Source organism: Sminthopsis crassicaudata, chromosome 6 (assembly GCF_048593235.1).
Source record: "Sminthopsis crassicaudata isolate SCR6 chromosome 6, ASM4859323v1, whole genome shotgun sequence".
Lineage (NCBI taxonomy): Eukaryota > Metazoa > Chordata > Mammalia > Dasyuromorphia > Dasyuridae > Sminthopsis > Sminthopsis crassicaudata.
The window spans coordinates 11,894,220-11,920,319 of NC_133622.1; the positions used below are offsets into that span (position 1 = coordinate 11,894,220).

The window sequence follows — 26,100 nt, forward strand, 5'->3', positions numbered from 1 at the left end:
ACACTCCAGACTGAGAGAATCAGGGAAAGTCTTGATAGAAAGCAAAAGCAAAGAAGATGTTTGAGTCGACAAGAGAAAAGGGAAAAAGGCAAAACCAGTGGAGGAAAGATTTTAGAAAAAGCGCTAAAATGGAAAGGCAATCGAAATAATCTGAGAGAGACAAATGCGGAAATAACCCAGGCTTGTGCGGACAGCTTCAGTAGGGGAGTAAAGATTGGGAAAGTGTGTTGGGACCAGACTCTGCAGAGCCTTAAATGCCTGAGGAGCAGTGTCCACTTCAAAAGGAGCAAGAAGGGAGACCCAAGACAGATCAGTTTAAATTTGATTCTGGTTATCTTCCACATTCGCAAATCATTGATTTTCATTTGTCTTGTGTTCAGTGGTTTTTCAGTCATGTCTGACTTTCTGTGACCCCATTTGGGATTTTCTTGACAGAGCTCCTGGAGGGGTTTGCTATTTCCTTTTCCAGCTCATTTACAGATGAGGAAACTGAGACAAACAGGTTAAGTACCTGGACCAGAGTCATACAGTTATTACGTGTGTCTGAAGCTAGATTTGAACTCAGGAAGATGAATTTTCCTGTCTCTAAGCCTTGTCTCTGCACTATGGCATCCCCTAATGTCTTCATTCACCTTGAATGATAACAAATAATATATAGTAATCAATCAACAAAGCTGTAGAATGGATCGATTTAAAGCCCTCTTTGATAAAGTGTGGAGCCATGATGAAAGAAATATAACCTAGTTTGATTGGGCTTTTTATTCTATCCAGATCTCTAATCCCCTAGTGCCTTTTTTAGAGTCATAGAAAGTCAGAGCTAAAAGGTTTCTTACAGATCATTTGAGAATCTTAGGGTCCAGAGCTGAAAATAGTCCAGAGGTTACCTCGTGCAAACTCCTCATTTTATAGATGAGGAAACGTCTCCAGCTAATAGCTTCCCCTGCATATGAGACAAGGGAAATTATGATGCCCCTAGGAACTGCTTTATAAGTCATTTTCTTAGTATTTTTCAAAAACTTGCAAGTGAATGCAGGGAAATCTCATAATTTAGACCTGTTCAGATTATTCCAAAAGGAATAGGATCCAAATTATTTTTTATAACATCTGTAAAAAAAAAAATTCAAACAAATGAATAATCTAAATAAGATTGCTTAAAATAGTATTTAAACTACTTAAAAAACCCTTTAAGCATCTTCAAGCATTTTGAAGAATTATTAACTTATAAACTACATAAATCATTCTTATCTATTAGCTGAGACATTCTCTCTTTGTCACTGTCTTTTGATCTCTGTCTCTGTCCTGTTTCTGTCCATCTTTGTATCTCTCTGTCTCTCTCCATCTCTTTTTCTATATCTCTCTTCCTCCTTCCAAGTGCTTTTTAGCTGACCTCAGTATTTGTCTTCAAAGAACTTCCCAAGCACCATATTGAAGTTAGAAAGAACTCAATTTGAATTCTACCTTAGGTCCTCCTTAACTGTATAAACGTCAGTTTCCTCTATAATTGAGTAGAAAATAATAGTAGATATTTATTTCACAGGGTTGTGGTAAGGATCAAATGAGATAATAAATGTAGGACACTTTACAAATCTTAAACTGGTATAAAAAGAAATGTTAGTTTCTATTATCACGTAGTGAACAATGAATAGAGTGAGACACCTGGAGTCAGGAAGACCCAAGTTCAAATTTGGCCTGAGATACTTACAAGATAAGTACAGATTTGTTTGCCTCAGTTTCTTCAGCTGTAAAATAGAGCTAATAAGGACACTTACTTCCCAGGGTTGTTGTGAGGTAATATTTATAAAGTCTTGGCTCAACGCCTGCAAATAGTAGGTGCTACATAAATGCTAGCTGTTATTGCTGTCGTTATTATGCAGGAAAAGGATTTTGTTCTTAACCTGAAGATCATGATCCATTTATTGTGATTTATGTGGGGAAATATGATGCCACCAGAAGGAACCAGAAAGTATTCATAGTGATTATGAAATCTCAGGGGGAAAAAAACAAAATCGATAAAAACCAAAAAACATAACTGGAAGATCTTGGGAGCCATATTTTGTTTTTATTTCTTTAGTTTTAGTTTTTGTTTGTTTTCCTTTCCACTGGTCTTCAGCAGAGACAAGCAGGGACCCAGTGAATACTGGTGTCAAGGAAAAGAATTTGTATTTCTAGACTCCCGGCTGAAGATCAGAGAATGACTAGATCATTGTCAGGGCCGGTGTATACAGAAAGAGATTTTGGAAAAGAACACATGTTTAGAAATGTTGGATGTAATAACCAGGACTTTAAACTTAAAATGAAAGGGAAGGAGAATATTGCCAAGCAGGCGTATTCCAATGTGAGCTTCTTGAGGACAGGAATTGTTTTTGCCCATTTTTTGTAACCCCAGCACAAGCCCAGTATACAGCAGGCACTTAATAAATGCTTCTTAACTTACTATTAATTGATGAACCAAGAAATCCTGAACTAATGGATTTTAACAATACAGGAGAAAGACAGTAGAGAGATCTGGCAGTGCTTAGGATCCAGTATCTAAAAAAGGGGGTAGCATTAAAAACCATGGCCACAGATTCCCATCTTAAAATGGACAAAATGTAGGTCAGAAACAAAAGACTGTAACACAAGGGAATAAATTAAGCAGTCTGGATATCAGTGAGACTTGGTGGGAGGGGATTCATGAGTGTGGAGTACAGTTTGTGAAGAATATAGCTTATTCAAATGGAACTGGGTAGATAAATCAGGCCGTGGAGTAGCACTCTATATTTCAAAGATTTATTTATGCAAAGAAATTCAGGAAAACATAGCAGGGGAAGCAGTGATGAGCAGTTGGATAAGATTCAGAGGAAAAAGAAATAGAAGTGATGTGATGGTAGGAGTCAGCTACAAGTTACTTGAGCAACCAGCTACAAAGCTGGCTTGACCATGCAATGTCCACAGTGATTAGGAGGGTCCATTATTTGGACTTCTGCAGGAGCTCTTTGTTAGAAAAAAAGTGGAAGAGTTGACATGTTTTCAATTTGCATGAATATCAATTTCATTTTTAAAAGCAATGAGAGAAACTGTTGTTCTGGACCTGATAATGACTAATATAAAGGAACTGGTTACTGAATGAGAAATGACAGATTTGGGAGGAAATGAGCATTCTATTTTAAAATCTATGAGGAAGAAGAGTCAAAAGTAGTCTGATGTGCATCCTTGATTTGGGGGAAGACATTTTTAAAAAGTTCATTAGAAGAATAAGTAAGACTTCGTGGCTTAATATTCTATAGGAAAAGTCAGAGCTAAAGACTCTCACTAGCCCTTCAGTGATTAGGAAAAGTTTGGCATCCAAGACCAAGGAGTAATAGTTATGCTGTATTTCACCCTTCTCCATCCCCTGCATTCGATTCTAAATATCACATTTTAGAAAGAAGCTTGAAAAACCTAGAGTCCTTCCAGAAGGGGGATGAGGATGATGAGTTGACTAGAAACTATGCCATCCAGGGATTGTTTTTAAAATTATATTTATTTCATTAAATTGTTATCAATTACATGTAAAAATATTTTAACAATTTAAAAATTTTTTGAGTTTTAAATTGTTTCTCTTTCACTAAGAAGGCAAGTAATCTGATTATTATTATTATTATTACACATGTGAAGTCTTATAAAATATATTTTCACATTACCATATTGCACAAAACAAAAGCAAAACACAGGAACCCTCCCTCCCAAAAAAAAAGAAAAAAAGGATATATATGTTTCACTCTTCATTCAGAGTTCATTGATTTTCTCTTTGGAGATAAATAGCATTTTTCATCATGGCTCCATAGGAATCATTTTGTATCACTGTCTTTATGTGAGTAGCTAAGTTTTCCACAGTTCTTCATCCATACAATGTTGTTATTACTGTGTACAATGTTTTCCTTGTTCTGCTCACTTCTCTTTGCTTCAATTCATACAAGTCTTCCAGGTGTTTTTCTGAAATCATTTTGCTCATCACATCTTATAGCATAATACTATTCCATCGCAATCAGTCATTCCCCTAGTTGATGGGTATCCCCTCCATTTCCCCTTCTTTGCCAGTACAAAAATACTGCAATATATAGTTTTGTACAAATAGGTTCTTTTCCCTTTTATTCGATTCAATTGGGATATAGACTTGGTAGTGGTATGGCTGTGTCAAAGAGCTGACCTGTTTTCTAGGTCAGAAAGAAAATTGGTCCCTGAGGGAGAGTCTAGACTATGCCCTTTGAACTCCTTTCTGCCTCTGAGATTTTGGTCATTCTATAATTTTAGTTGACAGACTTAAAATTCCCACTGATACTATTTTTCATATATACTTACAGTACAAAAAGAAAATATATTTGAAGACAAACTGCTATATTTAGATCAAATTTTAGACTTCTATTCAGCTAGAAGTCTGTTATTCCTTTAATCAACTGATACTTCTTTACATCCTTGCAGAGGAGTATTTCTTTTGTTTATTTTTGTTTTTAGTGGAAAATTGAATTTTAGAGTAGATTAGGAAATTCAATTTTGCACAATATAGTTGTTAGAAATGTTATCAATGATTTTCTGTACAGATCATTGTTGAATTTTACAACAATGCTTCCTTCATCTCCCCAAAAACCAAAAACCAAAAGATTATTGAAATCAGATATTGTACAAAGAGCTGCGACTATGAATCTCAAATCATAAAAAACATTCTTATAAGGAAATTAATAGAAAAAATAGAATGTGCACCATTGTTATACATATAATTCTTTATTGACAGTGAACTAGCAAAACATAAGGATGTAGTGAATAGCAAAATTTGACGTGCAAAAGAAATAATATCTTCCAGAACTCTGTGAGTTTTGAGGCTATGTGCAGAGAATATCCATTATGGAAACAAATCAGAAAAAGAAAGGGCTGCATCAGGACAGAGTGATGGGAACCAAAAGCCTAGATCATGTGTCAACATAAAAGATTCTTCCTTTTCCTCCAGGCCTTCATGACTCCAGGGATGATAGCATTCTAGATACTTTGTTGAGTCATGAAAAAAGGGTAGCTTACAGCAGAATAATAGATTCATAGAATGTTAGTGTGAGAAGGGACTTTAGAGAGAGAACAACGAGAAAGCTCAATCACCTTATTTTAGAAATGAGAGATCGGCCCAGAAATATTCAGGGCCTGCTCCAAAGTCACAGACTCAGTTTGTGACAGTTCTAGTGCTACAGCCCAGTACTCTACCACTCAGTTTTGCACTCTTTGCTGATAATAGCAGGTAGTCTTTCTCCTACTGACTCCACTATTAAACTCTTGCTATATTATTAGAGTCATCTTTTAGCCAAAAAATGATGAATCCATTGTTTGTGATTTAGTCATTGAAAGGCTTCCTGGAATTCCTATTAAAAATTCAAAATCACTTGGCATTAAATTTATGACATCATAGTTTTGACACACAATGACAGGAAGTTTAATTCTCAGCTCTTTGTAAGAGCCTAGAATATTTATGTCTTTCTTTTATTAATTTTATTAATTGTGAATTTTATAGTGAAAATATGAATGTAGTTAAATCAGTTGGCTCAAATTAGAATTAACTCAAAATTCATTAGAGATTCTTTAACCTCCCAAGATATTTAGTCCAATTTAGAAACAAAAAGCTGGCAAATGCTTGGTTTCTTAGCCAAGATTTCTAACAGTTGAGGCTTATTTTCTTTGGTACACAGATCAGACTAGGAGACAATCAGGATTTATGCCAAGAGGTAGTTTAGAAGAAATAGCTCATGAAAATATTTAGACATATGCATTATTAGTAGCCAAGAGCAACATCTCTATAAAGCTTTGTCAATTTTTCATTTGAAAAAAGATATACATATATATGGAGAGCAAAATCCCAGGTAAAATTTAGAACAGATTTTTTTACATATTGGAAAAGTATATCCTTGTAAAAATTTCTACTCTTTCCATTGTGACTTTACAGAATGGAAATTTACTATGTTTTGATTGAAATTTAATTATGATATCAAAGTTCTTGATAGGCAAAAGTGGTCTTGGGAACATGTGTAGTTTAAAACCCTTGCTTTCAAATGGAAATCTCCTTTTAAGTAATTACGGTTCGACATAAAATTCTTCCGGAGTATTTCCTGAGTTGTCTTTGATTCAGCTCTGACTTTATACAAGGGCAGTGATAAAATATTTTATTATTTGATTCATGGTTCTGAGGGATGCTTGAGTGAGGACAGACTTCAGGTTACAGTTAGAAAATTTTGGCTGGAGCTTTTGGTAATAAATCAAAATGAGATCCTATTCTCTGTGGATGGCAATATTGGTATCAGGTGCATAGCTAGTCATTTGAGTCAAATAAGCAAGCCAGCATATAAGCTGTAATGGTTTTTAAGGCCTGACAGGACTTCCATTAAAGATGAAAAGAAATGGCAAAGACAAATTGTTCATCAAAACTTTGTGCCCTTTGCATTATTAAGCCAAACTCATCTCTGCCTGTGGACGATGGAAGAACTTGTGCTGTCAGGCTTTCTTAGTGATACTAAATCAGAGTAGTGGGTATAGATTGGGTGCTTTCATTTCAAGAGCAATGGAAACAATCTGTGTTTTCAAGTAGAGTTTTTTTTTCCTTTCTCTTCTGGGTATGTTACTAGTATATGGAAAACATTATTTTAATGTGTTTTGAAATCCACTGCAGTTTAAGTAGAAAAGAAGGTAAAATACATAAAATATATCATTAAAGAGAAATCTTCAATGGGAAGATGAATTAAGTATCTACATTTTCCAAAGTTGGTCACAAATAGTTGTTTTTTTTTCTTGTAGCCAGCATATTCGAATCAGAACTGGTAAAACTTACAATTATAAAGATCACACTTAACAAGAGGTTTGTTGTACCCAGTTCTGTTCCCCATTGGCACCATTGATAAAGCTCTTCTTGCTGTCTTTCCTGAAGATCAAAATAATTTGATTACTTGAAGGTGCGGAAGGAAATAGCCAATTGTTTCCAAAATCCCTGAAGAAAATGACAAATATCCTAATATTCCTAGAATTTGCTGACTCCCTTTCTTTAGAAAGTTTCTCCATTATATATCTTTAATGGCTTCATCCTATACTTCTGGCCCAAGTTTGGATCCTTCTCCTCCCTCACCTAGTTAAATGATCCTAAGACAACTTCATGTTTTCATTTCTAGCACTATCTTCATGAACGTTACAGCATTGCATTGTGTCGTTACAAATTTTGATTCGCTGCCAGTTCTCCCTTTAATTTTCACTGGGATTACAAAACATTGCATGTAGATTGTTGAATTTTGATTTCTTTGAGATTGTCCCAGAATGAATGGTGGCAGTCTCCCAGCCATACTTTGATGCCTGAAAAACTTCCCTTTGAATAGGGAATAATTGAAAATCTAAATCAATTTTTCTCTCCATAAAAGTAATATATGTTTAATGGTCTCCTTGCCCTGACAAATTTCAGAAAACCTTGAGTGTTACTTTTTGTAAGGTGCAATCCAACAGGTTGTAGGAAGGAATTTAGTTCTACATCCCTGGACACTTCTATGCCGCTAGTCGGCATCGTTTATGCTCGGAACTATGACGGTATCTGATCGTCTTTGAACCTCGGACTTTCGTTCTTGATTAATGAAGACATTCTTGGCAAATGCTTTCGCTCTGGTCCGTCTTGCACTGGTCCAAGAATTTCACCTCTAGAGGCACAATACGAATGCCCCCGGCCGTCCCTCTTAATCGTGGCCCCAGTTCCGAAAACCAACAAAATAGAACCGGGATCCTATTCCCTTGTTCCACAGTCAGGAGTGGGGATAAGCAGGGAGAATATTCACTACTAAATTTATCTTTCTTCTTTAGAACTGATTTCACCAGGCAGTTTGCACTAAGGAGGGATAGCCCTTGTAACCCATATCCAAGTGATGCTTAGTAAATGCTCACTTTGCACAAGACAACGTATTATATTCTGGAGCAAATAAGAATCCCAACAGAGACCCCATTCTCAAGAATTGTTAAATATCTAATGGGAGTTTAGAGAAGAAAGACAAAGTCCATAAATAACCAGCCACCAATAATGACACAAAAAGCATAAAGAGCTTCAGGCAAATTGCCACAAGAAATCTAAATAAAAAGAAAAGGCCTTTTCATCAGTAGTAGTAATGTAGCTACTGAACAGTTACTTGGAAAAGAAAAGGGGAATTTTAATAGAGATCAGGAAGAAGGCCCATTCTGGTACTTACGTCAGGGAAGATATAAGGATAGATAGAATGATGGGAGAAGAAAGAACAACAAAAGGAGAAGAAAGTAATTCACTATGATGGGAAAATCAAGTGTAGTAAGGGGAATACTCAGGAAAGGCATTCATGTATCTCTCTTCCACTCTCCCTAGTTCTACCAGTTGCTTCCAGGAAGTTAAGAAAAAGGAGGAGTTGTATATTACCTGCCAAAAAAGAAATGTTAACCTACTCACTGGTATACATGTAGGTGATTTCTTTGTCATAGAAGTGTCCAGGGATGTAGAACTAAATTCCTTCCTACAACCTGTTGGATTGCACCTTACAAAAAGTAACACTCAAGGTTTTCTGAAATTTGTCAGGGCAAGGAGACCATTAAACATATATTACTTTTATGGAGAGAAAAATTGATTTAGATTTTCAATTATAACTAAATTTCTATCTATAAACCCGGTGTTTCTATCCACATAAACCTTTTGGAAGTACAAATAAAAGCGGCTTGTAATTAATAACGATAGTGAGAATAACTCTCTGGCTATAAAACTTTAAACAGAAATAACAGCAATAATGTGAGAAGACAGCATAGAGTTAAATCATATAAGCTTCCTAAGTATTGCTCAAGATATGTTGAACTATGGAAGCTCTTTCTACTATTTCTGCTTCTTCTCCAATTTTCCCCTTTTTATCTTCCTAACCACTGGAAAAGGCAGCACAGACCTAGGAAGCATGGTACTAAGGAGCCGGAGAGTGGTGGATTGCTTGATTTTTGTGTTCTGAGATACAGCTGGGCTAAGGCTGATTGTCCACACTATAACATTCACTAACATGATGAGCCCTCAAGGATAATAAGATAACCAGCTCGCCTAAAGAGGGACAAACCAGTCAAAGTCAGAAAAAATGATCTGGTTAAAGCTTCAGTACCAATCAGCATTGGGATCAGTCCACGAATGCCCAATGTAATTTTAGGCCTGTCAAAATAAGGAGAACAGAGCGCAAAACCACCGCAACAAAAAATACATAGAAGTCTTTCTTTGCATTTATCTGGGGCTACTAAGTACAAAGCGGTTTGGTGGGTATTAAGTGAGATACCAAACCCAGATAATCGGCTCTTGTTCTCGTGGGGCTTACAATCACGCAAGGGAAGATATCATCTATGACAACTCTGCAGCACTGTACAGTAATTATAAAGTGGAAGAAAGCAACATGAAAAGAGAAGAATTCTCCAGGGTGGGCTGGATGAGAATGGCGGAGGTTTCTGAGGATGGAAAGAGCATTCCTTAAGGTATAAGAATCATGAAAGACTTTTTTGGGGAAAGGCACATTTGAAATGGATGATCGGATCTCAAAATGGATGGACCGATAGAATGGACAGACAGATGGAAAGAGACAGGGATACGGAACAGGATGGGTTATAGTGCTATAGAACCAGTTAAGGAAACAGTCCAAGCAAAGGAATAGAAGATGTTCAGTCCTGAAACTTTTAAAGAGATGAATGGGATCTAATGCTCAGAGAGGGAAGCAGTCTGAGGTAAGGCTAGGAAGGCAGATTTATATCACACTTAAAGGGACAGCAGATACCAACGTTCTATCTTAAGATTTATGTTAATATAGCTGTCCCTGGTATTTTACTACTGATTCTCAAATTAAATTCTAGTGCCTTTGTAGCTGTTTCATTCATATCCTGACTGACTCCATTTAGGGTTTTCTTAGTAAAATATACTAGAGTGGTTTGCCATTATCCAGCTCATTTTACAGATGCAGAAACGGAGGCAGACCGGATTAAGTGACTTGCCCAGAGTTACAAAGTTAGTAAGTGCCTGAGGCTGGATTTGAACTCATGAAGATGAGTTTTCCTGACTTTGGGTCCAGCGCTTTTCGCTTTTCCCACTGTGCCACCGGGCTTCTCCCTTCTTAGAGGGAACAATAAGAGCAGAATCAGAGGCCCAGTGTTCTGTGACAACTTCATGGACCAGTGTGTGCATGTGTGCGTGTGTGTATACACACACACACACACACACACACACACACACACACACACACACACACACAGAGTTTGGGGCTATAATATCTGCTTCTAAAGGGAGGAGGCTGTGACACTTCTCTGCACCTGGCCCACACTTTCCCTTTTTTTATGTTGTCAGTGACTCCTACCATAAAGTACTTCTGCAGAGTCCAGTCTGGCTTTAGAGGGGACCCCGAAAGTGCTTTAGCTCTTAAGTTCTAGGAGCTGCTACCCATTGAGACTTCAAGCAGGGAGCAGGGAGGGCTGCTTGTCTGCTGCAAGCAGCCTGGCTGACTTTGGAAGGCTCTGCCCTCCAGGATCAAGCAGCCCAGGGGTAAAGTCCCTGACCATGGGAAGGCACAGAGAGGTGGCCCCCCGCTTCAGAGGAGAGGGCATTTTCCCTAGCAAGACATCACACACACACAAATACACACACACACACACACACACATACACACGCACATGCACACACACATACACAGGGATACATTTATATGTCAATATACATTTAAAAGTGACAATAATTAATTGTGTATATGAGTATGTGAAACATGAAATATTATACATATGTGCATATATATGAGAAATCTTACTGGGGTGGGTACTATCTCCATTGAAGCCATATTTTATATGTGTTTATATTTACAAACACATATACATTCTCCTAAAAAAGAAAGAAAACATGTATCTTTGACATATTTAAAAGTGGCTATACAGTTTATTCTTTGAAAAGAAAACCCCTTCCATTCCTTGTTTTACTTCTAAGAATCTGAAGTCTCTGGGAGCCCCATGAAGGAGCCCGACTGTCCCCTGCTGGGGGGAGGCAGGCAGAAAGTGAATCGGGCGAAGGCCGCACAGTTTTGCCCCCACCACCCCCGTGACAGTAATCAAGGGCCCATCCACCCGTGTTTCCTGCGCAGAGATAATTCTGCTTAGCCGCTCTACAATTAGCACGGGGTGCGAGTTGTTTTCCCGTGGAGGTGATGAATTTGCACTGACTCATCTCCTCTGCAGCCCCTTTTCCAGGCCCCCTTGGAACCAATGGCATATATTTCCAAGACAGCTGGCCAGGGTTAAGGGTGCAGTCTGTGGTCATGGAACTCAGCCACGAAAGCAAACTGGCTCTTAAGGGGATTGAACCGGTGACCTCGGCCCCATTAGCACCAGGCATCAACCAACTAAACTAACAATGCCGAGCCTTACTTTGACATCAAAACTCCCTGCAGTTGTTCCCATAAGGAAGCTACCCAACAGAAGAGTTATTTCCTTTGTTATTGTCCTCCCACAATCCTTTGCTCCTAGGTCCCCGCTTTACAAGTAATGAAAAAAGCAGGAAAGAAAAAATTTTAAGTGTTTCTTCAGCCTCCTTTCGGAGGAAAAACATTAACTAGAAGCCAGGAAGATGGAGTTTTTGTCCTTATTTTATCACTAGCTAATTATAGGAACCTGGGTAATCACTTTAATTCTCTATTCCTTCATTTCTCTATCTCACAGGATTTTAAAAAATACAGTGCAGCAAAATGGCGCACTGGATGCCCTGACTGGGGTTAGAGACCCGCATCGGAATTCCAGTCCTACTGCTTACTACTTATATGACTTTGGGCAAATAATTACACTTCTCTGTGCCTTGCTGTAAAGTGATTCAAGATTTCTGAAGTCTCTTTAAGATCTAAATCTATCCAAGTATAATAAAATGCACTCATTGATTTAAGAACCCTTAAAAAAAAAAGTCCTATGAAAATGAAAAGTATTTTTACTTGTTTGTGCCTATTTACATATTTATGATAGAATAATCCCCAGAGGGTAAAGATTTCCATGATACTATGTCAGGAATCACCTTATTGGTGAATTTTAATGATAGCATAAAGAAAAACTTAAACTGTATCTTGAGATTTTACTAATATAAATAATGAAGATAATTCACTGGTCCTTTAAAGAATGGTGAAAATTCTTAGCAATAAATGAAGGAGCTCTAGGTAATACAGATTCTGAAACTATTTTTAGGTCCTGTGGATGTTAACATCCTCGCGAAATGTAGTCCATGCTTATCTAACCCGTGTAAAAATGATGGCACCTGTAACAATGATCCTGTCGACTTCTACCGATGCACTTGTCCATATGGTTTCAAGGTAAGTGGAGGGGAAGGCTAGGAAAAAGACAGCCTAAGAAAAGTGTGTGTGTGTGTGTGTGTGTGTGTGTGTGTGTGTGAGAGAGAGAGAGAGAGAGAGAGAGAGAGAGAGAGAGAGAGAGAGAGAGAGAGAGAGACAGACACAAAGACAAAAATGGTGGGAGGAAGGGAAGGGAAGAAGAAAGGAAGGAGAACAGTTTTCTCTTTGCATTTATGTACTAAAAGCTCTACTTCATTGATACTCAACTCGTGCTTTCTTGGATCATTTGGTTTCCAGGGCCAGGATTGTGATGTTCCGATCCACTCCTGCATCAGTAACCCATGCAAACATGGTGGAACTTGCCATTTAAAAGAAGGAGAAAAAGATGGATTCTGGTAGGTTGATAGCACATGAAAAAACTCTTCTGACCCTGAAACTCTGGAAGAAGAAATCCAAAAGGAATGAATCCCAAAAGATGGCTTTGCCTGTCACATCCCAGATAGTAAAAGGGAGAGAACTGGAGAATCTTTTGAAAAAGTTCCAGTCATTTTGGTCCCTCCTCGTGGCATTGAAACGTTAAAGCTCTGGTGTCCTCAGAAATCTCAGTGTGCTTTTTAAAACGAGAATTACAAAAAACACATGATGATTAGTCGAGGCAGATCAGGGAGAGACCTGGTATTGGTTCCATTATGCTAATTAATAGCTGGCTAGCCCCCTGCTGAAAGTCTCACATTCAGCTGTTGTTTTGTATATTGCCTTAACAGACAGCATGTAAATGATAAGATGTAAATCCCACTGAAACAGAAAATTAATGATTCATTTCCAAGCCACTATGCCAGTAGATAAACATGCTGTGAGCATTTTTAATCTGGAGTTATTTAATCATACAGTACAATTACTCCAGATGTACTTCATGAATTATGAAATACAGTTCTTTATTAAAGGACTCTAATAATTTCACATAAGAATGCTAATCTACTGCTCAAGCTTGTTAGAAATGCCACTCTTAAAAGAAACATTCTTCATTCCTGCAATTCATTAAGAAATTATCCCTATATTTTCCATCTAGACCGTACCCAAAGATTATCTGGCCACTTAATCAAGCTTAAATTGTAAACATTTTATACCACGTCAAAGTTATATTTTAATGAGGACTTGAAGGTGCACAGACACAGTTTGTCAAAACACCAAAAACCAACTTTTTCTGTCTCCTCCCCCACTTCCAGGTCAAGGGCATCCGAGAGAGGATAATAGGTTTCTACTTAAAATCCAAACCAGCTGTTCATCAGTCATGAGCAACCTCACAATAGAATCACAAATTATGTCACGGCAGCCCCACTAGGTATTTGAAAACATCTGGGACATTAGAATACACTTTGCCTGGGTTTCTGACTTGCAAATCTACTCACACTTTTGACTTTCAAGGACGCGGAACCATTTGCCATCATAAAAAACAAGCATGATTTTCCCTTTTCCAAAGAGGCTTTTTAGTTTCTGGCTTTCAGGGCATTATTTTAAATTGGTACTTGCAACATGTCATTTAAAGTCATTTAAAACTCAATTTCTCCACATTTAAAGGCTATGTAATTGGTGAATCCGTAATTTTCAGAACACGAACTCTGAATGTTCAGAAATATAGTGGGAAATGTTTGTTCTTTCCTCCACTCTGGTCGGCAGGTGTACTTGTGCTGATGGATTTGAAGGAGAAAATTGTGAAGTGAACGTTGATGATTGTGAAGACAATGATTGTGAAAATAACTCCACCTGCGTCGATGGAATTAACAACTACACGTGCCTTTGCCCCCCTGAGTACACAGGTAGGCCGTCCTCTGGCTCACTTACGGGTGACAGCGACAGACCAGGGGTTCTGCTTAAATCTCAGGAGACTAGACTGGGCGTGGGGAATGACACGTACTGGGGCTTGGAGAGGAAGGGATGGGTAGTGTCAGAAATCTCAGAGGCGGCAAAGAAAGAAATGGCTTGTGGATGGTTTGGGGGTGAGCTCAAGACCTCCAGGTGAAACGACTGAGAAAGGGCCCAGAGCCCGAGAGACGGGCCAGCCAGCCTGGAGGAGCTTTTATTCCCACCCATGAAAGGTATCAGTGGACAGAGAAGGTCCCGGTACAAACCAGCCCCTTCATGGAGGTATGATAAAGGGGAGTTGTGTTTCCTCGGTCAGATCCCAGTGACTCTGAAAGAACTCATGTGTGTCTGTATAAGTTTCTTCATCTATGTATTTTCTATCACCATAGCTTCATAAAGCGTTATCTGATGGCCTAATAATACTGGGGAAATGACACCCAAATAGAACAGGAAGTGTTAGCTTGCCCAGACTCCCCATACTGCTCAACATCTTTCTCCTATGAATTTTTATGGACATGCCCATGCTTTTGTCCTGAAAAAAAAAAAAAAAAAAAAAAACAAAACTAGTTTGATATAAAGTCAGCATCAAGTTTATGAGGTGCCCTATCGTGTTAGCTTCAACCATTCCTGTTGACTTACTTGGTAATTAATAGTCATCTCCTTTCCCCAAAATTAACATTACATTTTAATAACCTTATTCCTTAATCCAGTACATGGAGACTGATATTTACAAGCAAAGGTTGCGCATTGCTTTTTAAAGAAAAAAAAAAATGGGAAAAATAGGTTATATCGGATTTATAGGAATGATTCCCCAATTACCTCGGAGTTTTTCAAGAATATTTGCTTGAATAGCCATTAATATATAATTAAATATTTCACTTAGTAAAATGACAACCACAGGAAACCAAGATTCACTTCTTTAATTGTACAGATTGGAATTGTAATATGTGCCTGGGGCTCTGTGTGTGTGTGTGTGTGTCTTTTTGATAAGCTCCTGGACAAACAGAAGTAATGGCTTGGCAGACTTTGTTTTCCAAGTGACTCTCTTTTTTTCCCATTTGCGGGTTAATTTACATAAGATATTACATGAGGAGTTGGATTCTATTCTCTTTAAACCCTTTTTTTTACATTAACATAGTCATTGCTTGTTGTTTTTTCATCTCTTCTGCCTTTCTTTTGAGCCTTCTTCCTGTGTGTACACCTATGTTCTCCAAGCTGTTTTCCTGACACTCCTATCAGCTCCTTCTGCCATCTGCTGTACTCAGAACTGCCTTAAGGATTCTTTATGGCACAGTGGGAACTGTTTACCAATTCCTCTGCTTTATGCTACGAAACATTATCAGTCACCTGGCTTTTACTGACAGCAACTGTTTCCAACCTGTTTCTAAAATATATAGAGCACTGCCAAATCACTTTTTAAACAAATAACCACATATGTTTCTCCAAAAAACTATAAGGGAAACCGGACGCGGAAGCCTGTCCATTTGCCATTCACATTGGCCATTGCTTATTTCAAATAATCCTTTGCGTTCAGCACATATGTATAGAAGAACTCTTCAAACTGGTCTAAAACCAAACCATTTCGATTATTATTAGCACACTTGGAACCATATTTGATAGATTATAAGTATCAGGTTTTTTCTAAGATAGAAGATCCACAAGATGATGACTCTTCAGCAGAATTCATACAAAAATTGGAATTTTTAAAATCATTTGGACTTTGGCCTGGTCTCTCTTGCCCTTGCCTCAGTGGTTAACCACTGCAGAGCACCCAAGCTTCTGAATTTGAGTTCCAGTATATATGGAAGTTTTCTGAATATGAGCTGAAGCATCCATGGCGTTCTTGTCCATATGTGAAATGAGCTCATTTACAAAATATCAAACAGCCATCTGCAAAGACTGAAATCAGTGGCACATAGATGCGCATTTAATTATAGGAAAGTATAAATTGGGCCTGAGGGTTTTCATATCCTGCTTCATCCAAGCCTGCAGTCAGGGAGGACTGTTTTTTAATGTGGCTGTATTGTTTTAAATTTAACTTTGGAATGCTGATTAACGAGCATGAGATCTGGAAACAGAAACACTGTTTTGTTCGGGGAATAAAATAATGTTGCCTTTGTTTAAAAATCACTCAAGTCACAAATTGCTTTTTCTTTGAAGGTTTTGCATTTTTCCCCAATGCCCCTCAAAGCCTTACAGTGAGAGATAAGTGAACTCCATTAAGGAGGAATAAATAAAACAGCATAGAAAACCTTGTAAATTCATATTGCAAAAGCAATTATTTAACTTTTTTAAGAGCACAAGTAAAGACAAAATTCTTAAATCACAGAGAATGTAAAGCAAACTGACAGGGAAACCATTAGGTACATAAAAGAAAATCAAAAGGATGGGCAGTGAAAATGGATGTATTCACAACAAAATGAGAGGAAGATTTTCATTGGGTTTTAGTGATCATTTTCCAAAGCTTCAAGTGACTAAAACAATATAGTGTATAATATTAGATTTGTTATATAGAATGAAGTGTTGTTTTTCTTTCCCTTCCCAGGAAAAATAAAATGAGGTATAAAGAAATAGACAGATAAATAGATATTTAGGTGGATAGATGAATAATTTTACATTTATGTGTAATATTTTTCTCCATCTAAAGTCGTTATCTGTTCTAATAAATATATAGTGCATTGAAAATAATGATTCTCTACAACTCTACAACTTTAAATCCTATCCTGAAAAAAGGACAATTAGTTGCCATGAAGAATATGATCTTGAAACTGTCAAAGTGATATTTGAATCAGGCACTTTGAAATTTAATTCTGGCTGAATAAGATAATTGGAATCAATCTCAAATGAATTCTCAACAACCAAGATGTCCATTGGAGGTAAATCTTCAAAGCATTTCTTAAACAAGATGAGCCAAAAACCAGAAAAAAATTTGGGGTGTGCAGTGCCTTGTTGATGATGTTTTGAAAATTGACACTGTTTCCTAACAGCTGCTGTCACTTTAGGTGTTGAATCTAAATAAAAATACTCTGGCTTTCCATATTTTCTACCAGTCCCAATGCTGGACCTACAATGACAAGATTATGCTTCTTAATTAATGCTAGAATCTCAATGTCATGTACAAAGATGCCGCAAGCATTGTGTGACCTAACAGTGCCCTAGAACTTAGCAGTAAATATAGATAAATATCAAAATAAAAATGAAGAACAAATGCAAATCAGAAATTGGCAAAACCCTAAAACACAATCCATAATTATACAGAGTATACTTGAATTATTTTTATTACATCACATTCACTTAAAAAAATCAAGGTGCTTAAATAGTTGCCATTAATCGTCCATCTTCCAAATCAATCAGTTGTTTCTTTCGCACGATACCATCAGCGGTGCACTCTGAGCCACCCAGATGGATGGGTTTTCCACGGCCAGGGAGGGCACATCCTCTTTTAACTTTGTTTCTGTGTGTTTCTGTGGGGGTTTGTGTGCTGCTGCCATGCTGTAGTTTTTTAATGAAACTTGCTTCACTTTGTTATGTCGACCTTGCATCTCCCTGCGGTAGCTGTGCATTGGCTTGATGTGCTGTGCTGTTGTATTAGAATGTAAAAGTCTCTTGTCTCTTCTGTCTTTGTGCTGCCAGCTGCTAATCTGAATGAGGTGGAAAAAGGTTAGTCGTATTTTCAGCCTATTTTTCTTTCTGGTGTCTTGCTTTCCTTTCCCTGTAAAGATGCATGGATTCTACTGTGTGAGCATCATAAAAGAAATAACGGGAAAACTCCAATCGAGATTTTGGATCAGACACGTATATCCTTGATATATATGTTTGTGGACGTATGTAGATATAATTAGAGACACCTACCCACATTTAAAATTATTGGAAAATACCAACAAGAAACATGTGCTCCAAGATGGCGAATGTCCTGCGATTATCCTAGTTCTATTCATGGAAGGAGGAAAAGCCCTGCCATTCTCAAATGTCTAATACTGTTGTTATAAATTGAGTAACCAGAGGCAGCATGGTGTATGGTGTGATGAATATCTGGCTTCAAGGCCAGGAGCAGCTGGGCTCAAGCCAAGCTCTGGTTTGTCCTGCTTGTGGGACTCTGAACAAGTCTCTACGACCTGGACACGGAAGCCGAGGTCTGCTCGAATTGGTAGGGAAAGTCTTGTAGCCTTAGAATCCCCATCCTAGTTAAATCACAGATCTCTTCCAAGTCTTCTCAGATTGGGATACAACTTTCACAGATAGAACATTGCTTGGTATATTCCAGAAAATAAATGCTATAAAGCTCACCATACAGGCTTTTGCTCATGTTCAAATAGTTTGCTACACAGTATTAAGCAACATTCTCCCCTCCAAAAAATTGTGTAGAAAGTCACTGCAATAAGAAGCATGGCTAAATTGGGGGGAAGAAAGGAGAAGGGGAAGGTTTTCATGTAAAAAAGATACTACATAATTTTGACCAGAGTTCAGATTTTTTAATTTACACAGAAACCCCAATGCATGCTATTCTGTAATTGTTAAATGATTAGACTTTTTTTTCACTAATCATCAAGATGTTTTTAGGTTTTGCTGCTTTTCAGTCATTTTTCAGTTGCATCTGACTCTGTGATTCAGGGGTTATTTAAACAAAGATATTGGAATCGTCTGCCATTTCCTTCTCTAGATCATTTTATAGATGAGGAAACAGAGACAAAAAGAGTTAAGTGACTTGCCCGATAGCTAGTAAATGTCTGAGGGCAGATTTGAACTCAGGAAGGTGAGTTTTCCTGACTTTAGGCCTCTGTGCACTGTGATGCTCCTTAGGCACCCTATTTTTCAGTATTATGAAATAAGAAGAGTTCAGTCTTCAAGAAAAAAAGTTGCAATTCCATTTAGACTTCAGTACATACTTAGCAATCAAATAATCTTAGACATTACAAAGTGGAATGTCTGATAATAGAAAATTAAGGTTATTTTTTTGGTAATGCTTTAGCTATCAAGTCGCATCATTTATTTGTCTGAAGGTAATTTAAAACATCTATACTATGTATACAAATATAGATTTATGTTCTTTTAGGAGTTAAAACAATATATCTAGTTCTTAGTAAATTAATGTACCAGTTGCATCTTGTTTGCCCAAATATTCATTCTTTTATTATTTATAATGCTATTGATGCAATTTATTTTTTCTTAAGATATGGTGAGAGCCAACATAGTATAGTAGGGAGGACAGAGCTCGTGGGATCAGATAAGGTTTGGGTTTGAATGCGACCTGTTATAATTATTTATTAAATGTATTACCATAAGCAATGGGCAGTGAAGGCTTTTTAAATCTTCATTTTTTCATCTATAAATCTGAGGTAATTATATATTTCACTGGTTTTTTTCTGAGGATCAAATTAAATAGGGTATAAAAAGCACATTAAAGGATCTATGATTTTCATCTTCATAAATGTTTCTATCCACTCAAACCTTCTTGTCAGGCATGATTTTCTTCCACGTCCTATAAATTTTTATTAGAAAATTGATTGCACTTCCTCTTGTCCTTTCAGTATTTTACCATTTGCACTGTTCATCTGTTATATTTCCCGCTCACTCCTTGACCAGCTTTGTGGCTCACAAGGGTCACTGAAGATGTCTTTTCCATCACGTCATATACAAATCATCGAGGGCCACAGGTTGCTTGTGCATCCCTGCCATTCCCCTCTTCATCATCCTTTGTACAACTTACTATGGCGATTCTTTCGAGCTCTCTGTGTTTCATAATTCACAGCCATGTAACATCAATAGGAGAATATTGATATTAGAAATCTTGGGGAAGAACTCCGACTCTCTGGAAGTGCCATGGGGTTTCCTAAATGGAATTCATATCTTTCCTCTTCCTCCTAAAAACACAGCAGGGTTTTACTACTTTAAATCATGGAAACAGTTCAATTTTCCAGCCTTTGGAAGATCTTGTTTCTTCCCAAAGTTTGCCTTACTAACTGAAATTTCTCATTAGGAATTTCTTTTCTATAACCCTTTCTTTTCAACAATGTTAAAATCAACTTAAACTTGGGGAAAAAACGAATGCTTTCTAAACAGGTAGGGAATCCTTGTTTTTTGGTGGTTTTTGTTTTTTGTTTGTTTGTTTGTTTTGTTTTACCGAAGCAAAATAGTTCCATAGTAGTATCAGAGTTGCACAATAATAGTTCTGTGATTAGAGAATAAATATCTTAGAAGAAAACTCTCTTATTAGCTGCCCCATGTAGCAAAGTATGGCTCACTTAACAAACTGTAAAGATTCTGAATCACTTTGAGCATTCAGCTTTCAAAAAGAAGGCAACAACAATAATAATAACAGCTTAGATTTGCACATTTTAAAAATGCATCGTCCCATTGGGTTCTTCCCCGCAAAATTGGAGGCGTAACAAGTGCTACTAATAATATTATATCCATTTTACAAATGTGGATGCCCAAGACCACATGCCTAGTAAGTGGCAAAACTCAGGGACTGGAACTCTAAGACCCATGCTCTGCCGTGACGTCTTTCCAACAAATGTGAGGGAAGTAGACATCATCCTTCTTGTCCCTGACGTTTAAGAAATCACAGGGCCGTCCAAATAATGCATAAATTGCAGAAGTGCTCTGTGTTGGAGGGCAACCTAAGCCCCTGGCTTTTCAGCTTTGTGGTGATGGGCGAGTCTACATCCATCTAAGACTGTGAGATCTGACTCTGGGGAACTTCCCACACTGATAAATTCTTGACATGTAGACTCAAAATCATGTCTAAAACGTCCCTCACCTTTGCTGCTTTCAGTGGCCAGTGGAAGTGTGACAGAATTGGAGAAGGACCAGCATAAAGTTATTTTAAGATTAAAGAGCCATTTTGAAAATATTTTCAAAGGCAGTATTAATTTCTGTATTGCCAGCTCGCTGGTATGGTAGAGTGAGCCCTGGGTTTGGAATCAGGAAGACGCCATCCTAGTTCAGATCTGGCCCCAGATACTTACTAGCTGTGTGACCCTAGGCAAGTCACTTAACCCTGCCTCCGTTTTCTCATCTCTAAAAGGAGCTGGAGAAGAAAGCAGCAAATTGCTCCAATATCTCTGCCAAGAAAACCCCAAATAAAATCATACAGAATTGGACACAACTGAACCACAGCCACACGTTTTAATATGATTGATTCTTTCATTATTCTATGTATTTTACTGTCACATTTAAAACCATGATTCTGAGAAAGGAGCCATTCATTTTATCAGACTTCCACAGTCCGTGAAACACCAAAAATTTTAGGAATCCCTGAAATAAAGGGTTTCTCTATGAAATAGCCTGTGTTACAGAAGAATTATTAAACAGACTTTAATTTCTCCCAGAAAACAAAAGCTAAGCTATCATAAAGGTATATTTTATATACAACGTGTAATTGGTTTTTGTTCTTTACGTTTTATAATAAATGAGTTACTTCGAATTTATGACCTAAGGACATAGGTATATAACTAGAAGAAATATCGGAGTCTTTGTAGCCCAGAGTTGACAAACACATTTACCCAAACACACATACACCTCTAGGGCCCTGGGGGCCCCCCAACGCTCCTGAACACTGCCTGAACCACATTAAAATAAAATTAACAAAATAAATAAAAATATAGGGAAACACAGATTCTGTTCATTTAGGATTTCTATATCAATATGGATCCTACAGGAATTCTTATGAGTTTATTTAGTAGCTCTTACTGAGCTACCCAACCCTCTCATTTCACAGACGACCTGAGGTGTTGAAGACATTAAGTTCCTGGTCCGCAGTCCCCCAGTTAATGAGTAGTGAGCCAGTGTTCCAACCAAGACCTTCGGAACCCAAACCCAGCACGCTTTCAGGACCAGAATGTCTGTCTATTTTCTTTAGTGGGCAAGTCAGTGAGTTCCTAATTTCCTTTTCTTCCCTTATTAGAAAAACCAGCAGGTGACCCAGGCAGCCTCTAGGATCTTTTCCAGCTCCAATTTCCCTTGCTGTGATCCCTCCGTGATGGGAGTCCTTCCCCAGCCCTTCACTTATCAGAAAATAGGGTCAGGAATTGGGCCCCACAGAATCCATCCCTGGTTGTCCCGGCTCCGGGGATAACAATCCCTTAACAAACTTAACAAATTGTAAACTGCTATCATAACTTTTCTTAGGCTGACACTGGGAGCTCTGAGAACTGAGTAGGAGAACATGGGCCTTGGGGACCAGCCATACTTCCCATGCTAAAACGAGACGGCAGCATAGCGCTATCATGGAGGAACAAATAAAAGTTATGCTCAAAGAAATGCATTGAGTGGAGACGTAGCTGGAGTGAGGGAGGGAGATCCAGTGGGAAGAGAACTCTCCAGAGAGGCTCCGGGCTCCGGGCCTGCCCCAGACACCAGTCATCTCAACTCCGTGAGTCTAAGTGTCATCTGTAAAGTGCAAGTTTTGCGCTCTGGCCTCTGAATTCTCTGCTAACTGGAAAGCCAAAGAGCGGAATAGATCACAGACAACCTGATGCTCCCTGGTCATTTTTTAAACATAAAGACAAAATGAGGCAAGTCCCCCCATTGAGGCGAACTTCCAAGAGATGGTCGGCAGGATAAACAATCAGAGATGGGTGGTAATGAGGGAAAATCCATAGAAATACTGAATTCGCTTAAATATTTAAAAATATAAGTAGGTAGAGCAATATTAACAGCATACTTTTATTTCCATATATTTATAACTGTTACAGTATTATTTATCAGTCTTTTTTCCCCTATGTTCTTGATAGTATGAGTGATGAGTGAATTTGCTTCTCTGATTATTATGGGGCATAAGTGTCACGAGCTAGAATATAGTCATATTTTACGAGTGTTTATAATTCTTCCATCCCCCATCTTGGAGAGCAAGATTTATTCGCTGTTAAAATTAAGGGGAAATTGAGCATCATCTTATTTAATCCACAAAAGGCCAATACCAAAAATTCACTTATAATGAAGTAGATCAAAGGGCTGTGCTTAAGTTAGGTTTAAAGGGGTTTAATGATAATGAGTTTTGTCCTGCTGGGGAATAAACTATTTCTGGGGAATTTATTACTTCTATCTTGAAGGTGAATTAATTATTCCAGAGTAATAGGATGCATTTCAGAGCACTGGGTACAAATTATAGCAACTTCCATTTATTAAACTGATGTAGGCTGTGGCATAGTAAAAATGGCATTGAACTGGGAATCGGGAGACTGTTTAAATTGTACTTCTGCCAGTTATTTGCTATGTAATCATAAACTTATCGTGTTGCTTTCAAAATATTAATTTCCTCATCTGTAAAATGGGAGCAAAAGCCCATATATTACATATTCTAGGGAAAAAAGAACGTTCTATGTAAAAGTTATAAAATATTGTGAAAATGTTAAGTTTTTACTTAATGGCATAAAATCCCATTCTGGGGGGAAAAAGAACACATCAAAGTCAAGAAATGACTTACTAGCAAGTCAGAGTCACTTCATTCAGAGACACAATTACTAATAATTCACTGTTTGTGGTGAGTTTCTAGCATCATATTTTTGTGGCCTACCTATATTTATAAATTTTAATGACTTTTAGTTCAATCTTGAACAGACCAGGCAAGAGAAATGAATAACTTAAGTCAATAGAAATCATAAAAATGATGTCTTGGGGATTCCTAGATTTCCTTTTATCAAAAAATTTCTTAAACCTCAATTCAACAAACCTTGAACCACCTACTAAGTGCAAGGAATTATTCTGTTTTCTGGGATACAAAAACAAAAAGATCTTTCTTTTCCTTATTTATTTATTTAGATATTTAAAGAGCCTTTATTTTCCTGGCAAGATTGCATCTTGATTGCAAGTCAGTAAATAAGCAGGAGATATGAAAATCCAAGTGAGTTAGTAGATAGTCCATGCAAAGTAATGTAAAGAAGAGAGCACTAATCACCGGGAGAATGAGGAATGGCCTCTTGTAGTAGGTCAGCATTTTTTCCCACCCGCTTCCTCCATTTCTGAGCCCACTCTGCCCCTCCAACTTATGAGAAAATACGTGGACATAAAATTGAAGATATGGTGTCATTCCAATCTCTCACTAACGTCATAGAACGACAGTTGTTCACCCCTTTCCAGGGGACTTTGAGCAGCGGTCTCACTTGTGTGCCCGTCTGATTTCAGTTGCTACCTGGAACATGGCTCTGGTCCCTATGTGATTGAGAAGACTTTTAAAAATTTTGTCATCTAGTAGGTTTGCTTTACTGTGATCAAAAGCACTTATGAGGTATCTCTTACATGAAGTAGTAGAACAAGGACCATCCTTGATCACTAAGCAAATATTTTCCTCTCTGCCCAAACAGCTACTTCCCTCTTTCCATCCCCATATATACATAGAACAACAGCGTATTGTAATTCGCTTTGTTAGGGTGTTTTCTGAGCATAAGCAGACAAAAATAGGAAGAACAATCTGAGTCCCCCAAATCTGCGTTGTGCCCTGGGGATTCTGGAAACCAACCAAACTTGCATGCCTCTCCTGAAATTGTATTTGAAAATGTCCTGTAAAATAAAGTTCGATGGGAACAGTCTGGCTGATAGTTGACGTAAGTAATGTCCCTTTACTTATCAAAATGCATTTTCCTTTCTGGTTGAAAAATAACTAAGCTCTGCCTCGGGCACTTTTTGAACAGGAAAACTAGTGTGAGTGGCCCCACAGATTGTTAGAAGCTCCAGAGATTTATTAGTGGGTCTTCTTTGACCGATGAGCGAAGGATTGAAACACTGGATCAAGGTCACCCCGCAATGTCACAAGGAAGAGAGTCCACAGTTGTAGCTAAGTGGAGAACATTGTGTTTTATTGTTTTCCTACAGTTTCCTCTCAGGTCCCCGAGTTCCTCTAAAACTAGGGCTTGGGGAAAAGATTATTTATTTTGTTTTGTCTTGTATTGCTTCAGTGCTGTAGAAGGGAGGGCATCCTCTGGCAGAAGGAGAGATTGGAGAAATGCACGTCTTTTATTCAACTCTACCCCTCACTGAGAGCTAAAAGATTTATGTATTATGAACAAGAATACCTTGGATCCAGAAAGATACTTTTGGAAAAATAGCTGAGACCCATCCATGTTCTCCTATTCCATCTGGCTTAAATGTGCTCTAAAGATAATGAAAGTTCTCCTAGGGAAAATGAGGAAATTATAAATCCTAGTTGGTTTTACTTATAAAGTAATATTTTAAAATCAGTCATAGACATTTATTAATTCCTTTCCCCTTCCAAAGTAACTTTAGTAACATGTGTAGACTTACTCTTTTCCTAAAACAGCTTTCGCAGAAAGGAAGATTGTCTGAAAAAAGATTTTCAGAACTTTCCCAACTTGGCTCAAATAATTATGTTTTTAAATCTATGATCCTATGACTATATATCTTCAGGGTGTTCATATACCTCTAGAAACCATATAAATTAAGATTATTATTGTGATCACTCTCCTTTTTATAGCAAAATTTAAGCGACATTATAATGTTATCCTATAGACACCCTGAAGACATATAGTCATAGAATTATACATTTAAAAACATAAGAGATCACGGAGACCAAATGATGCAACCCTACATTTTTTTAGATGAGGAAAGGGAAGCTTTAGGGAGACTTCTCATTGTACTTTGCTCTCAGCTTCCAGTTGAAAGTTGAACTTTTCCTTGATGTACTCTTCATTCTACTCACCCTGATTTTAAATGTGATTGTACCAGGGGGGTGTCACTTCATTGTTTTCAATGTAATTTTTTTCTTCAGTTAACAAGTATTTGTTTTCCCCTTGCCCGTTGAATGGAACAAAAAGAGAGAAACATGAGTGTTTTAATCAACCACAGAGGATTCCCAAATTGCTGATGTCCAAAGTGTGTGTTGGGTTGAGTATTTTGGGTCCGTCACTTCTCTGTCGGCAGGTGGGAAGGAGCAGGATTCATCTTTGGCCAACAAACTACCGACACCTTG

The 26,100-nt window shown here is 37.7% G+C and overlaps 1 protein-coding gene across 3 annotated transcripts in view; it reads left to right on the top strand.

Annotated features, from left to right (window-relative positions):
- SLIT2 (slit guidance ligand 2) overlaps positions 1–26,100 on the top strand; it is a 344,055-nt gene that overhangs the window by 276,951 nt on the left and 41,004 nt on the right. For all 3 annotated transcript variants that reach the window (XM_074275110.1, XM_074275109.1, XM_074275107.1), the window contains 3 exons: positions 12,208–12,332; positions 12,609–12,706; positions 13,989–14,128. In XM_074275110.1, coding sequence (XP_074131211.1) covers positions 12,208–12,332; positions 12,609–12,706; positions 13,989–14,128 — 363 coding nt within the window. The remainder of the gene's footprint in view (positions 1–12,207; positions 12,333–12,608; positions 12,707–13,988; positions 14,129–26,100) is intronic.